Genomic DNA, 15,219 nt, shown 5'->3' on the forward strand with positions numbered 1-15,219 from the left:
TAGAACATAGAACATGTGACACAGTACTGTATCATTACAGGTTGGAGTTGTCGCAGTAGCCGTCAACTCTGATCCCCTGTAAAGCCTACAGTGTAGAGACAACTTCAGATGCACATGAGGAGTCTTTGGGATCTCGGCATTGTTACTCAGGGGGGCCCCCATCACATTTTTGCTATGGGGCCCCGTGATCTGTAGTTACGGCCCTGATCCAGATTACATAAATACATTGTCCAACAAAGTATGTCTTTACATTTTTGCCAAAGCTCTTACAGTCATCCTGTTGCCAAACAGCTCCAACTCTCTCAGGTCGGCTTCCCTGAACGCCCTGTCCAATACAAGATCACATGTTACAGAAAAGACTCCAGCAGCTGTCCGGGAACCAGAATGGAGAATGAGGAAGCAAGGAGCAGGCTAGTGTCTTGCCTTGCTGTGGCTGTATGTTTGTGAAGACACCCACAGCTTACTAGCACACACAAGGGGGGCTTCATAGGATGCTGCAAGGGAAATGAGTCACCCTAAAACAGGATATCAGGGCCAGTGCTCAGAGGACCAGCTAATTCTGCAGAAAACTAAAACATTTAAGCATCAAGACGCAGCATCCATTGTCAGTGATGTAATCAGCAGTTGAATTAACTTTAAAAACTTTTGACTTTAATATCACAGTCATATCTGCATGTGGCTAGTTCGTTTGTTCCCGGTGGATAAAGAATAAAAATCACTATTAGATGCATATTGTCAGGTGATGTGCACTTTCTGTTTCTTTGATTGTGAGCTGCAGCGGTTTTTGTATACTATGGGCTAGAATTTGCAAACCGCTCCACACAGCCCAGTCTAAGATGGTGCCTGGAAGTAGATAGACCAGAACTGCAGGAGGTGACACAACAGCCCACCCTGAACCCCATCACTTTGTGGACAGGATTAGAGGAGAAATCTTTTTAATGGGGAAACTTCCAAATGGTGACAACTAAGAGGCATTTCCATTGCTTTTAAGAGATTTCTTTCTCCTTTCCTGCTGTGTGCAGAAGACAGGAAGTGAATGAGAATTTCCCTTATGGGGCACAGATGCAAAAAACAAAAACTTGACAAGGGTTTTAACTAGGGATGCGCCGATAACGTTTTTTGGTATCGAGTACGAGTACAGATATTTATATTTCCATACTCGCCGATACAAAGTACCGATACCGGTACTTCCACTAGCATAGAGCCGGCTTCTCGGGCAATCAGGAAGCCGCGCGGCTTTCTGATTGGCCAGTAAGCCGGCTCCGTGTTCCCTCGCAGCACTGCCGGTCAGAGGAAATCTCTGGTGTCGGGGAAGACAGCGGAGCATTTGGGCGAGTACGAGTACTCGCCCAAATACTCGGTTTGGACACTGATACCGGTACTAGTATCGGTATTGGTGCATCCCTAGTTTTAACCATTCTCTACTCTATGTCTGTAAAGGTTCTCATTCATCCAGGGCATGGTATATCTGTATAAAGTAAATCAAAGCAACTGGACTTGTGGAATTTTTCTTTTGACGGTCATCTGACGAGCTTTCTCAGTTCAGACATTTTCAATTCACTTTCTGAACTGAGAAAGCTGGTCGGATGACCAGTGAAACATCTTCATGAAAAATTCAGCAAGTCCAGTTGCGTTGATTTACTTTTTACAGACATTCCCTGCTCTATCCAAATTGAATAGGGACCTGGCACGCGGCTGTGGATTGATGGATCACAGCGACAACACTGGATCTGCTGGGCATGGGATTATGCTATTTGAGCATAATGCAGCAAAAAAGGTAAGAGGAGGTTAAAATCTAAATTAACCCCAGACAGGGAGGGGGGTGGGAGTTCACCTTTAACTAGTGACTCCAATGTTATAGGAAACAGAGTTAAAGAAATAGTGAGCGAATAAGGGATACCTTCCGTCAGGGCCGTCTTTAAGGCGGGGCAAAAGGGGCACTTGCCCCGGGCCCAGTCATTGTTGTGGGGCCCTGTACCCCATAAACTAGCGCTAGTGAAACGTTTCTGGACCAGCCATCTAGTCTGCACTACCGCTTTCTGACGCTAGAGGGCAGCAGCCTCCTGTCCCTATGTGCAGCAAAGATCTCTGCAGCCCTGGATATCACCTCCCACTCGGCAGAAGAGGAAGATCGATTTTGCACACACTGCTTCATGGACCTGCCCTCCTCCCTCCATGGCTGCAGTCTCATCCTCCTCCTGTCCACGGTGAGTGCACATGGCTGCTGGGTAACCCCCCAGTGTCATTATTATTATTATGTTCCCACAGTATCATTATTATTATTATTATGTCCCCCTGGTGTCATTATTATTGTTATGTCCCCTGAGTGTCATTATTATTATTATTATGTCCCCCAGTGTCATTATTATTATGTCCCCCAGTGTCAATAATAATAATAATGACACCAGGGGGACATAATAATAATGACACCAGGGGAATATAATAATAATAATAATGACTCCAGGGGACATAATAATAATAATAATGACACAAGGGGACATAATAATGATAATAATGACACCAAGGGACATAATAATGATAATAATGACACCAGGGGACATAATAATGATAATAATGACACCAGGGGACATAATAATGATAATAATGACAACAGGGGACATAATAATAATAATAATGACACCAGAGAAGCTGCCACAGTTTGGCTCTCTTGATTGAGAACTGAGCGATCACATACCGCTGATCACGCAGTTCCCGCACTCACTCTCTGTGCAGAGAGCGGTGACTGTCAGTCACGGCTCATCGCAGGAATACCCCCCTCCCCTCTCTGATCCTCCAACGCTGACTGGAGGGATGGATGGGGCGGACACAACCTCTAGAGAGGTAGAGTCAGCTGTCAATCAGGCGGTGGGGTGGATCTGGACAATATTTTTTTGATCCATCCCAGCTGCAGCGTGGCTCTGCTCTGTCAGCATATAGCGGGCAATATAGCATGGGGGACGTGGTGGGGGGCCCAAGAAAATGTTTGCCCGGGGTCCAATCAATATTAAAGACGGCCCTGCCTTCCGTACCCGTCTCAGCAGCGTATTATTTACTGCAACATGACAGCTGCAGTTTAAATATTATTAGCTGAGATGAGTGTTTTCATTTTACAGTTACACAATTTCTGAAATACTACGTATCATAAATCCCGGTCAGGAATTCCTGCTTCCTCCCATACAGCAGATATTATATTAAAGGGACAGTAATGAATAGATTCTTGTCTACTCCAAACATATTGATAGGAGAGAATTGCTTATCAATAGCTTCCTGTGGCAGAAGAGTGAGTCATGTACGACATCGGAAGGGTGAGGTCTGAGAAACGTATGTAGTTGTGAAACGCTGATCAGGAAGAGGTTGGTATTTGTACAAGTCTGATATATTTGTGTTTATATTGGGAACCACACCGTACTACACGCCATCAGTGCTCATTGTCTGTGGGTGGAAGTGTGGGTTTACTATCTGATTATATATATATATATATAAGATAAGCAGGATTACATCTTACTGACATATCGCAAATGTGTAACCTCCTCTGCACATGCTGTGTATCAGATCCTCTTGCAGAACCGTATGACTCATAGGATGATTCCCTGTTTTTATGGTACTTCTTCATTCCTGGTATTCAATCTGATAATACAGCATTTGAAAATAATGTTTCGGGATAGTCAGCAGCATGAGTACATGCACATTCACTTTTAAAGTGACCCTGTCTTCACAGAATCACTTATAAAAAAATAAGTCAGCTCGGTGTATACTTACCTACAGGACATACAAGCCAGCAGGAGGAACTACTGTGTGCGGCGGGGAGGCAGGTATTCAACCCACCTAAAAGGGTTAATTACCTGCCGCAGCCAGGGAGCAGGGAAGCAGCTGCGTTTCAAGACAAGAGTCATTGGTAAGGTAAGTATAGATTGTTATATCTAAATTGACTTTAAGCTTCCTGAAATAAGCTAATTTGCTATTATCTGCTTCCAATGATGATAACAATACAATGGTTAAAAGAAGCAATGGTCATTTATTTATACAGAAATATAAATAAACACAATAAAAGATAAAATAGATACAAAAGTACAATAAGACAATAAAGATAATTCTTTACGCAGCAAATCCGTCCTCTGGTTCTATGTCTTGGCTGGGACCCATTCATACATGTACATCGACAACCCTTTTACCCAGAATTCCGTATGTCCCTTATAGGTCTTTCGGCAAATCCGCATCTTCCTTCATATTTGTCCGCATGCACTGTAGTCCTCCAGCAGTGGGCACCAGCGTACTGCAGGTCATTCCTCGGCCTAGGTCAACACATTGTCCTTTGATCCTTAGATGATGGACAGCCACCTTCATATGCAATGCAAGATATCTTGAGGTTGTCTTCCCAATGCGCATATAACCCCCATCAACCCCACAGTGTGCAATGCGTGACGTCCTGTCCAGGTGATTGAATCTCACCTTTATCACTTCCCTTGCCATGCCTCCTGTGGGGATGAATACCATGGCCTCCAGCACTTCTAAAACACAGCTGGTTTCTTTGATGACCCATGCAATCTTAGATTCAATATTTGAAGATAGATGTTCGGCAGTTTTAGTACATGAAAATGTTGTACATTCCAACATAGATGATCTTCTTTACTGGGCTGCTATTTTTATTATAAGTGAACCTGTGGTGACAGGGTCACTTTAAAGGGATACACAAAACAGCGCTGGCAACCCGTTCAACTTGTAGCCCGATATTGTGCATGAACTGGGAACCACTGGTGCTCAGGAAAGGCTCTGTCCACCTCTGTAACGACTATAGCACCGGTTCCAGCACACAGCTTCATGCTCCAATCCTTAAATATTACATGAACAGTGCACATCATAAACCCCCTAATGCATCTCAGCCATACATGGCCTTAGTCGTAGCTATGACTAAGGCCATGTGTAGCTGAAACACATTAGCGGGTTCATGATGTGAACTGTTCATCTGATATGTAATAAAGGATCAGCTGTGTGCTGGAACCTGTCTTATTTTCATCACTTTAAGGGAGCCTGTTATAGAAGAAATATTGAGGAGTTTTTTTAGGAAAAATGCAACAGGAGCTGCTGAAGCATGTGAAGGACGAAGATCACACCCAAAACTCTCTGCTGGACAGAAATTGTGGCAAGGAGTTCTCGCTGTTGGAGGAGCCAAGACATATAACAATCCTAAAATAAATAAAATGTCCCGTTTTAGTGGACTTACCCTTTAATTTACCCATAGACTGCGATTGTGTAGGTATAATCCAAGAACCCTCATGGAAAGCTATCGCTCTATAAACTTGTACATGTAGCTTAGAATCTTAGAGGTCATCTTTTTACTGTTTATCCTCTAGTAACCTGAAAACTATGTGTTACAGTTGTAAGAACAAATTCATCCACCAGTGACTGCAGTCACTGTATGGGTATTCTGACCACTGTGAGCACTGGCTGTCAGAATACAATAGCAGGCAGGAAGATTGCCCCATCCACACAGTATGGCCAGCTTCTTTACTGCATTGCCTTCCTCCAATGTAGTCCCATGTCTAAGAACCCGCCGACATCAACAGACACTCAAACTGGCAAAAGAGGGTCCTCATAAAGGAATGTAATTTTACAAAAGCCATTTCCTTTCTCTCTCTCTCTCCTCCATCCCCCCCGTAAATAGTAAATACAATGGTTTTGCCTGTGGTTCTTGCATGGCTTTTAGCAAGTGTTGAACATTTGGATTCAGTGGAAACTTAAAAGGTATTACATTCTCAGAGTTCTTCTTTAAATGTGCTTTTAGGAACCCTGTACAATTGACTGTACAGGGTGAGAAAATACAGATTAATTAATTAAATCTGTTTGGATCATACAATATGTGAGCGGCCATTCTTCACTCCTGAGGGCCAGGTTGGCAGATCGTACACTTTCTACAGCAGTGTGAAGTGGAGGGGCAGTTCCCTGCACTGGCCACATAGTGAAGGGGAAACATGTCATGGTAGGGTTGCCACCTGTCCTGTACAGTCCGGGTTTTGAATACTGTGTCTGGGTTTCATGGCAGCAGAAACCCAGACACAAGATGTCAGGCAGACAGGGGCAACCAAAATTAAGATAGGGGATACTGGCCCCCCACTGAAAATAGTCTCAACTGTGATATTTACATACGAATGGGTGGCACTATTTACATATGAATAAGCCGCTACTCATTCTCCCAAGAAAAAAATGTCTGTGCGTTGCTAGAGTGTGCAGGTTTCACTTGAAGAAAAGGTGGCAACCCTATGCCATGGTCATCAGCACAAACTGGGCAAATGATTAAATGTTGCCTGTAGGGGAGAAAGCAGTGGGAACTCTCTCTAATGGGAACACAGGAACATTTTATATGGTATCCTATGACAGTCAGGAGACATGTAAAGTTGGAATATTTGTTCCTGTGTGTGACCACTTCTCATCAGCATATCATACTTCGGTAGCATTCATGTTATGCAATGTCGGCTTTCATTGCATTGGAATGTGTATATCTACGGAGTTGAAGACCATATCTGACTGCCTTCAGACAATTGTTCCATTCATTGACACAAATTCAACAGTTCTTGTTCACTATGCACAGGGGAGGATTATGAGCACCCAGATGATTCCCATGCCGGCCTATTAGGGGAAATCTTGATTACTGGAAAAAGATTTTCCAACCTGTTTAGGTGACTCCCAGAACAATTGGCCAGGGGTCTTCGTTTTGGGCAATGGACATGAGATTGTTGCCTCTACGTTGTAGATAAAATCATTATTATGTTCCATTGACTCCAAAGAAAGCCAAGAGCTCTGGAGGCCGGAGGCAGGAGGCTGGTGGCAGGCCAGGTTGTGTATACTTGGCATTAAAGCAAGTTCTGTATCCTGGGTCCATTTAGAATTTTGCTGCAAGGGGTGCTTGAATCTGACAAGTTCTTTTTTTAATGACCAACCCCGGACTCATCTACTGGAACACTGTATATCCTTACAGAAAAAAGGGGTTTTAAAGAAAAACCCCAGGCACAAATTTCAATAACCCTTGCAGTGGGACTACACCACACTACAAGTGTTAACTGCTTGTTTTGCCTAGGGTAAAAAAAAAAGTTAGACTATTAGACCAATCCCTGGAACCTCTCTCCCCCTCCGCTGCAGCTGTCCAAGGTCCCTGAGTTATCACATCCAATACAGTGTATATGATGTGAGGAGGTTCAGGGACATATAACCCAGCAGCAGAGAAACAGACAGCCTGGAAGGAACCTAGGCAAAAACAAGCAGTTAATCCTTGCAGTGCAAGGGTTAATTAAATGTGTGCCCGGAGTTCTACTTTAAATGTGGTATTGTGGAGGGATCATTGATCAATACACCATCCATTTATATAAAATATAACAAAAGTTATTTATTAGTACAACATATATAAAATCACAATACAAAGCACTAGTGTATTTATATATAATAAAAGATTCCTCATTATTGAGATACTGCCCAAAAGTCAGTGCCCGGACCTTAGGACAGTGTCTCAGTGATGATGAATCTTTGAGGATACTTTATTATATATAAATACACTAGTGCTTTGTATTGTGATTTTATATATGTTGTACTAATGTACATGTTACATAAATGGATGGTGTGTTGATCAATGATCCTTCCACAATACTACATATGAAGAAGAACTCCGGGCACAGATATACAGTATCTGTATAGATATATTGGTAGTTCTGTAGGGGGTTGGCAGTTGTTGTCCATAGATAACTATAATGTTTGAAGGTTTCTCATTTATATTTCGACCCCATTCAATCTGGAAAGAATTGGTCCTGAATTGGGCCATATAGTACAGTGCTGTTAAAACAGAAGGTATATACAGTATATCACTTATATCCTAAACTTTAAAAAAGATTAAGGACCAAGTTTACCGTCCACAGAGGGACTTGTAGTTCTCTATGGAATACAAGTGTGTTGAGGTCACCATACTTGAAGTCCATTAATCCTTTCACCCGCTTATGTTACTGAATGTCCATAATGAGGACATGGACAGGAGGAAGAGTCGGCAGGAGCCAGAGCATTGCACCTGCCATTCACTTATCACAGTTGCAATGCTTTATTGGCTGCATTGCAGAAAATAATAAATGCACTTTTTTTTTCTTTGATGAAGAAGTCTGCATTTATAGTTGGGTTTTTTTTCTCTAAATGGTGGAATTTTCCTTTAAGTAGAGTATATGAAGCCATGCAAATCCTTTATTTATGTCTATGACCTTTGCTTCTATTTTTAATGCGATCAATCATTCAGTCTGATTGTTTTAACTAATTGGATGTCTGAAAAGCAACATAGACATTACATCTCCTCATCAGTCTGATAATGTTTTATGTCAAACTTTTGTTTGGAAAAGTAAACAAAAATTTGATGTGATTGTTTAAGAATTGATCAATTGTTCCATGCGGTACATGATGTGAACATCACTCCCTAAAGGCAAGCAGCTGTACTGTGGTAAGATGAAAGGCCCTGTATTCAAGTCTGGATCATACCATGCCATACACTGTCAGTTATTCATCCAAAGTCAGGCTTGTCATACATGCTGATCTAATCTAATCTAGCATCTGCGGTTGGCTTTAGGCATGTAAGCCGGCAAATTTGTTTTGTTTCTGATTTTTCGTTTTTCGTGAATCAGGTCCGATAGTCAGTTCGGTTCGGGATTGATATTCAGGCGAAGCTGAAATTTTCATTCATTTCAGAAGTGGTAGTATTTACAAACAAATTTTCATTGCAGCAAAGTGACATTAGGGCCAAAAAAAAAGACATTTTATGAAAATTAAAAAAAGTATGGGGTGTCCCCCCCCCCCCAAATGTGTATAAATTGGGGGGGGGGGCATGCTTTAGGTCTGGTAGGAATTTTAGAGGGGACCCCAATGCCAAAAAAATAAAAAAAGTGTGGGTTCCCCTCTAAAATTCCTACCAGATCCTTGATCCAAGTTGGCCCCCTGGAAAAGCACCTTGTCCCAGGGACAAGGGCCTCTTCAGCCAAAAAAAAGTTAATTACGAATAACATTCGGAAGAAAATTCGGATGCATCCGAAATTTCCGTTTGGATACATTTGGATTCGTTATTTTTTCATTCGGAAATTCAGATGCAACCGAATGTGCGAAAATTTGTCCAAATTTTAATTCACAACAAAACGAATCGCTCATGTCTAGTTGGTTTTTCTGTACCATTTTGATAGATTTTTTGGAACTATCTAGAATATTGCACCGTGGATGTTGTCAGTATCGGGATCCATTGCATCTCTATGTAAACAAATAACACAGGAGCCAAAGCATCGACTACTGGATCAGGATGGCAGCTTTGTGTGTACATTATTTTTGTTGTTGATAGTTGTTTGACACAATTGTAAAAGTAAGTAAAGGCAGTTTCCTTTAGCGTTTTCTTTTAAAATGATTGCCTGTAAATGTCACGTTTTATTTACAAATTCTGCAATATTTTAGTGGGTATGCATGATTTATAAAGCAGATGATAGGCCTTTACATTGCAACGTGCCATTTTTCTTTTTACCAGCACGTTTGTAGTGATGTACAATTGCTGAGAAGAGGAATCATGTGCATGTGATGCTTTTTGACCTCTCAGGACACCGTAGCAGCAGTGGGAAGGTTTCAGAGCTCACATCCACTGAAGCATTACTCCTCATTTGTTTTTTTTGGAGCAAATAGCAGCCATGAGAGCTGCAGTTCAGGCCTTGTAGTCAGGAGGAATCAGGAAAGATGTTGAGAAGCAGAGATCAGGATGCTATGTTGTTGGTGCTAGCTGCTGGAGTGGCTGCAGCTGTCCAGACTAGGAGAGCAATGCAACCACCTGCAGATGGGGAAGGTCAGGAGCAGGTTGTCCCTGTTAGGATTAGACAGCCCCGTATGTTCAGGAGGCGTGCATACCTCCTGGATGGACTGTCTGATAATGAGGTGGTGAGAAGATATCGCTTGTCTCGGCCAGCCATCCAAGAACTCCTTAACCTGGTCGGAGAAGACCTGGAGCCGCAGACAAAGCGGAACAAGGCACTGCCCGGCGTGAGCAAACTGCTGGCAGTCCTTCACTTTCTTGGCAGTGCCACATTTCAGCCAGTCACCTCCCTCCTCAATGGTATGAGCCAACCCACCTTTTCCAGGATCCTGAGACAGGTGGTGGAAGCCATCATGAAGCATTCCAGGAAGTTCGTCAAATTCCCAGAGAGCACGGCTGAGTGGCAACAGGTGAAACATGACTTTTTCTTGCTGGGAGGGATGCCGGATTGCCTGGGGGCCATAGACTGCACCCATGTTGCGCTTGCACCTCCTCGCGAAGGAGAGGAAATGTTTCGAAACCGGAAAAATTTCCACTCTCTCAATGTGCAAGTGGTGTGCGACTCTCACTTACGCATCATGAGTGTGAACTCTGCATTCCCCGGAAGCTGCAATGATTCTTATATCCTTCGTCAGTCAGCCCTGTTTGATAAATTTCATCAAGGACAGATGCCGGAGGGCTGGCTCATGGGTAAGTGGGAATTATGTTTTTGCTTTTTTTTTTTATTAGGTTGTGTTGATGACTACTGATTCTGTTTTACCAGGAGATGCAGGATATGGGACGCAGACGTGGTTGATGACCCCTTTGAAGGCAACGAAGACAGTAGCGGAGAAGCGGTACAACTGTGCCCACCGGAAGACTAGGAACTGCATAAAGCGACTCTTTGGGGTGTGGAAATCACGTTTCCGGTGTCTCTCCTCCACTGGCGGAAAGCTGCTCTATGCTCCTACCAGGGTTGCAGACCTCGTAATTGTCTGTGCGGTGCTCCATAACCTTGCTTGTAAACATGGTGTTCTACAGGATATTGATGAGGAACTCCCACCTGAGATTGAGGGACTTCCTGCGGCCGATGGGGACTCCTCAGATGCAGGTCGAAGGAGGAGGGCTCAGCTCATCGCCTCCCACTTTGCTTGTGAGTAAACCCTTTTTTTTTTTTTACACCAACACTAGGGTCTAACATGAAACATGGTTTCTTAGGCAGAGTGACATGTTTGTTGTATAGTGACCACTCTGCTTTAAAATACTGTCCCCTTTCTGGCCAGAGCATCCCAGGTTGCTAAGAGCTGGGCAGCTAGATGTGTAAGGGCCATGCACATCTCCACGCCCAGCTCTTAGCAACCTGGGACCCTCTGGCCAGTGTTCTATCCAGCTTCTGGCAACCATTGATGTCACTGGGACATCAGCCAGAGTGTCCTCCCTCTCCCTTCCCACTGCCTCAGGCAGCAAAATGGCTAGGGACACCACTGTTTACACCGTAGCTTTCTCTTTACAAATGAGAATGGTGAGCGGTACAGTAGTGACATCACCACTCCAATTCTCCGGAGACTAGTAGTCAGAGGCAGCAGTGCCTTTGACCTCAAACTGCAAATATAGAGCTATGAGGCAGTAGTGCCTAGACACAATCACATACCAGGAATTACACTGTTATTTTTCAGGGGTAATTGAAGACAAAATATTGATTTTTTCATGCTAATGCTCAGGCGCAATTTACAATTTATAAATGTTCTCTTTAACAAACCATATATTACCTTTTTGAATTCAGATCCACATTAAAGTTGGCCCGGAATTTAAAAAGCGAAGGTTAGCTGTACATCTAGGAATATTGATTGTGTCTAAGCATGGCCCTATAACTGCAGTCTTGAAGTCCTCCTGTGCACTGTCTGTGCCTTCAGCCTCATATCTGTACCTCTGCAGTATGAGATCCTAAGGCACTGCTGCTGAGATTCAGTGATGTCACTTCTGTGCGGCTCACTGTTTTCCTTGCTGGAGGTTCTGATATGAGGAAGCAAAAACTTGCCTCTACCAAGATGTCCGCCTCCAGACAGAGCAGCGCAATGATCAACTCAGTCAATATTGGTAACTTGTCATTTGTCTTCTATCTTCCACAGCTTCCAGATTTCAGTTCAATCAGCCCTTTCAATTTGAATAGGCCCTCATGAAAATTGAACGTGCACTATTTTTAACAATGCAGCAAACATTAACACAGAGCATTTGCAGCTGAACATTGTGGTGCACTGTAATGTGGGTGCAATTATTTAAACTCCATATTTGCACTGGGATGTCATTAAAAAGTGCGTTGCAGATTACCACGCATTATTGCATGTGGTGTGAATGAGCTTACTGAGGAAAAGTTGACCTGTGTAATATATTGAATAGGAAAAAGAGTAGACTATGGGCTAATTACCAGTTTGCTTCTGTCAGGAAAGATGATGGAGACGTAGCATTGATCAGAAACATTGATTATAGAAGACAACATAATTACTTCATCTAAAAACAGTGAAATAGAGTTCTCCTAAAACTTTATTACTTATCTGCCTGTCTCCAGATTAGGTGTATTGTTATTGCTATATGCTGCAATGGTGTGTGTCCTAAAGGTAAACTATTACTAAGCTGACTCTCACTTTTCTCTGGTGTTTGACATCTGTAGTGATCCACATTTTAGATTTGCAGGTTAGATTATGTCGTTTTTTTGTTGTTGTTTTTTTAATTATTATTACAAAGCTATAAACAGCTGTTCTCTGTAAAGCCGGCATTTCATTTTCTAGGCCTTGTTCTCTGTATTATGATGAATATTTATTTTTCAGAGTCCAGAGAGGGTGGATGGCTGGCCCCCTAGCAGGGAATGTGTGTACTGCCTCTCCCTTCGGTAAGTACATGTGATTGTAAGATGCCCACTAAAGAAGTTCACCAAATTCTTAACCCTTGCAATGGGGCTACCCCCACACTGCAAGGGTTATGTGCTTGTTTTGGTCTAGGGTCACAAATAAGAAATAAATACTTACCCAAACCACTGCTGCTAGACCAGTCCTTTCAGCTTGTCCTCTGCTCCAGCGATGGAATGTCCTTTGGCTTCCTCCTGTTCGATACAGTGTATAGGACATGATGACTCACAGGACCTCAGACCACTAGAGCGGAAGGGGAGAGAGGCTGAGGGCACCGGTCTGACAGCCAGGTGGCTACAAGGTTCAGGTGAGTATAACTCTTCCATTGTAGTGCTTAGACAAAAAAGAGCACTTAACCTTTGTAGTGAGGGGGTAGTCCCACTGCAAGGGTTAAGAATAGTTATTCCCGGAGTTCCTCTTTTAGAAAGGTTTACATTAGTATTGTGGTAAGGATCATCTTTGTACAAGTGGTACATTTTCTACAAGTATATTTTGTAATGTACTTACGGACATTATTGTGTATGGATGTGTGTGGGTATTCCTCTGTGTTTATGGGGAACATTGTAATAACGATAAAAAGGAAGGTTTCCTTGAACATGCATTGTAATATATAATGGAAATTATGAAGTCTGGCTTAAAAAAACCATTTATATTGCCTTCACTGACATGGTCTCCTCCCATCAGACACCAACTGCCCACATATGCATCCTTTCTTGGGGTGCCTTACGATAATCGCGGGAAATCCCACGAGCGTACGATTATCATAAGGTGTGTGGAGGCCGTGCGACCTCTATTACTGTAAGGTCGCACGACTTTTAACTTACGAACATGTTCAAAAACCTGGCGAGCATCGTACGATGTTTGGCGGGTGTGTAGCATGTTCATAATAAAAGCCGGACGGGCCGGTGCGCGCAAGCGCACACTGCCCGTTTGGCATTGCGGTCATCGGAAGCCCGCCCCTCATGGGGGCGCGGCTTGCGATCATCATTGCAATGTGCCTGTCCAAGATAGGCAGATCGTAAGTTTTTTAAATTACCTTACAACCATCGCAAGACAAAAGTCTTGCGATGGTTGTAAGGTGTGTGCCCAGCCTTGTGAAGTGATTTGCAACTTAGTCCAATTGTGCTTTCTCACTGCTTTACAGCAGGAACATGAAGATTGTAACTGGGCTCAGTTGATAGCTCCTGCCTAGGTTGCCTTGTGGATGATCTGACTGTGATGCTATCTACTAAAGTAAACCCTCACCCTAAAACTTAACTTCTAAAAGTGACCTGTTAATGCAAAACCCTACCACTGCCTAACCCTGAACGCCTAAGTGTAATACTAACCTAACCCCTAAACTATTGGGTTAGTAGCCTGCTGCCTACTTGCGTCATCCTGTTCTGGGAGCACTAACATGGTATTCAGGTCCTGCACTGAATTATGCAACGCTTAGTTCCCAGCGACAAAAGAAACTGCTTTTAAACAAACTAACTTTACCCCAAAGGCCAACACATAATGCGAATGGACCCAACATGTTTGGGTAGTGGTTTTCATCATGGGGTGTGTGTACAGCCCCAATCATTGCAAAGTGTGGAGAATAAGAGCTTGTTCACACCATGTTCATTAAAATGCATTTCTCTGCTCACCACTGCACATCAATGCATGGTATACAGGGCACATAGCAATCAGTTATTAAGCGTTGACACCATGCATGTGCGGTGGTGTACAGAAACACATGCTCATCAGTCTTGTTTTGTGTTTCCTTCCAACAAACTCTCCATAGGATGAAGTGATGTCCTGTTCTGAGGCTATCCGGAAGAATGTTTTCAGAAAATACTTCTCTGTGCGGGTTTTCAAAACAGTTTTCCATTCAGAGCTCGATTGATCACAACAGCGGATGCCAACCCATGACAGCGAAGATCTTTACTGATGCAGCATGTACCTTGAAGAAACAACAAGAGTCACTGTATGATGCTCAGGTATATCACAGGAATAGAGCTGTCAGGAGTTCCTGGCAGTGTACACTTCTAAAGTGCCTCACTTCTGTGTGTCAGGCCTAAAACATTAGGCAAAGAGTCCCCACTAATGACAGTCCTAAAACATTAGGCAAAGAGTCCCAACTAATGACCGTCCTAAAACAGTGAGGCAAAGAGACCCAACTAATGACAGTCCTAAAACATTAGGCAAAGAGACCCAACTAATGACAGTCCTAAAACATTAGGCAAAGAGACCCAACTAATGACAGTTGTAATATTCAGGGCGGACGTGACACGTAGCCAGCCATATCAGAAAATAAACTTTTATTCATTTCCACAAACAGTCCAAAGTAAATGGCTTATATTCAGCAAACACAAGATTCGGCTCAGCGCCTGTATACTAAGTCCCACCTCAGGGTTAGAGTCCCAGCCTGCTCACAGGCTGGGACTCCCACCACAGGCTCTGAATACAAGGTGACCTTAACGGGACCACCACCTAAACAAGGGAGGGATATACCGTCCATCCAGGACCCATTCCTGGCGTCCTGTACACAGTCCTAAAACGGTGAGGCATAGA

The 15,219-nt window shown here is 43.2% G+C and overlaps 1 protein-coding gene across 1 annotated transcript; it reads left to right on the forward strand.

Moving 5' to 3' along the window:
* The first annotated feature begins 9,663 nt into the window (after positions 1-9,663).
* LOC108784099 (putative nuclease HARBI1) lies at positions 9,664-12,654 on the forward strand. Its single transcript, XM_018552838.1, has 3 exons — positions 9,664-10,492; positions 10,566-10,934; positions 12,607-12,654. Coding segments are annotated over exons 1-3 (1,134 nt in total). The 5' UTR covers positions 9,664-9,729; the 3' UTR covers positions 12,609-12,654.
* Positions 12,655-15,219: the final 2,565 nt, after the last annotated feature.

Source organism: Nanorana parkeri, unplaced genomic scaffold (assembly GCF_000935625.1).
Source record: "Nanorana parkeri isolate BGI_ZX_2015 unplaced genomic scaffold, ASM93562v1 scaffold98, whole genome shotgun sequence".
NCBI classification, from domain to species: domain Eukaryota; kingdom Metazoa; phylum Chordata; class Amphibia; order Anura; family Dicroglossidae; genus Nanorana; species Nanorana parkeri.

Bases quoted from the DNA above. Each gene is read 5' to 3' on its own strand.
- LOC108784099 (XM_018552838.1), top strand. From the start codon at position 9,730: ATGTTGAGAAGCAGAGATCAGGATGCTATGTTGTTGGTGCTAGCTGCT. The intron at 10,493-10,565 runs GTAAGTGGGAAT...CTGTTTTACCAG, and splicing joins GCCGGAGGGCTGGCTCATGG to GAGATGCAGGATATGGGACG.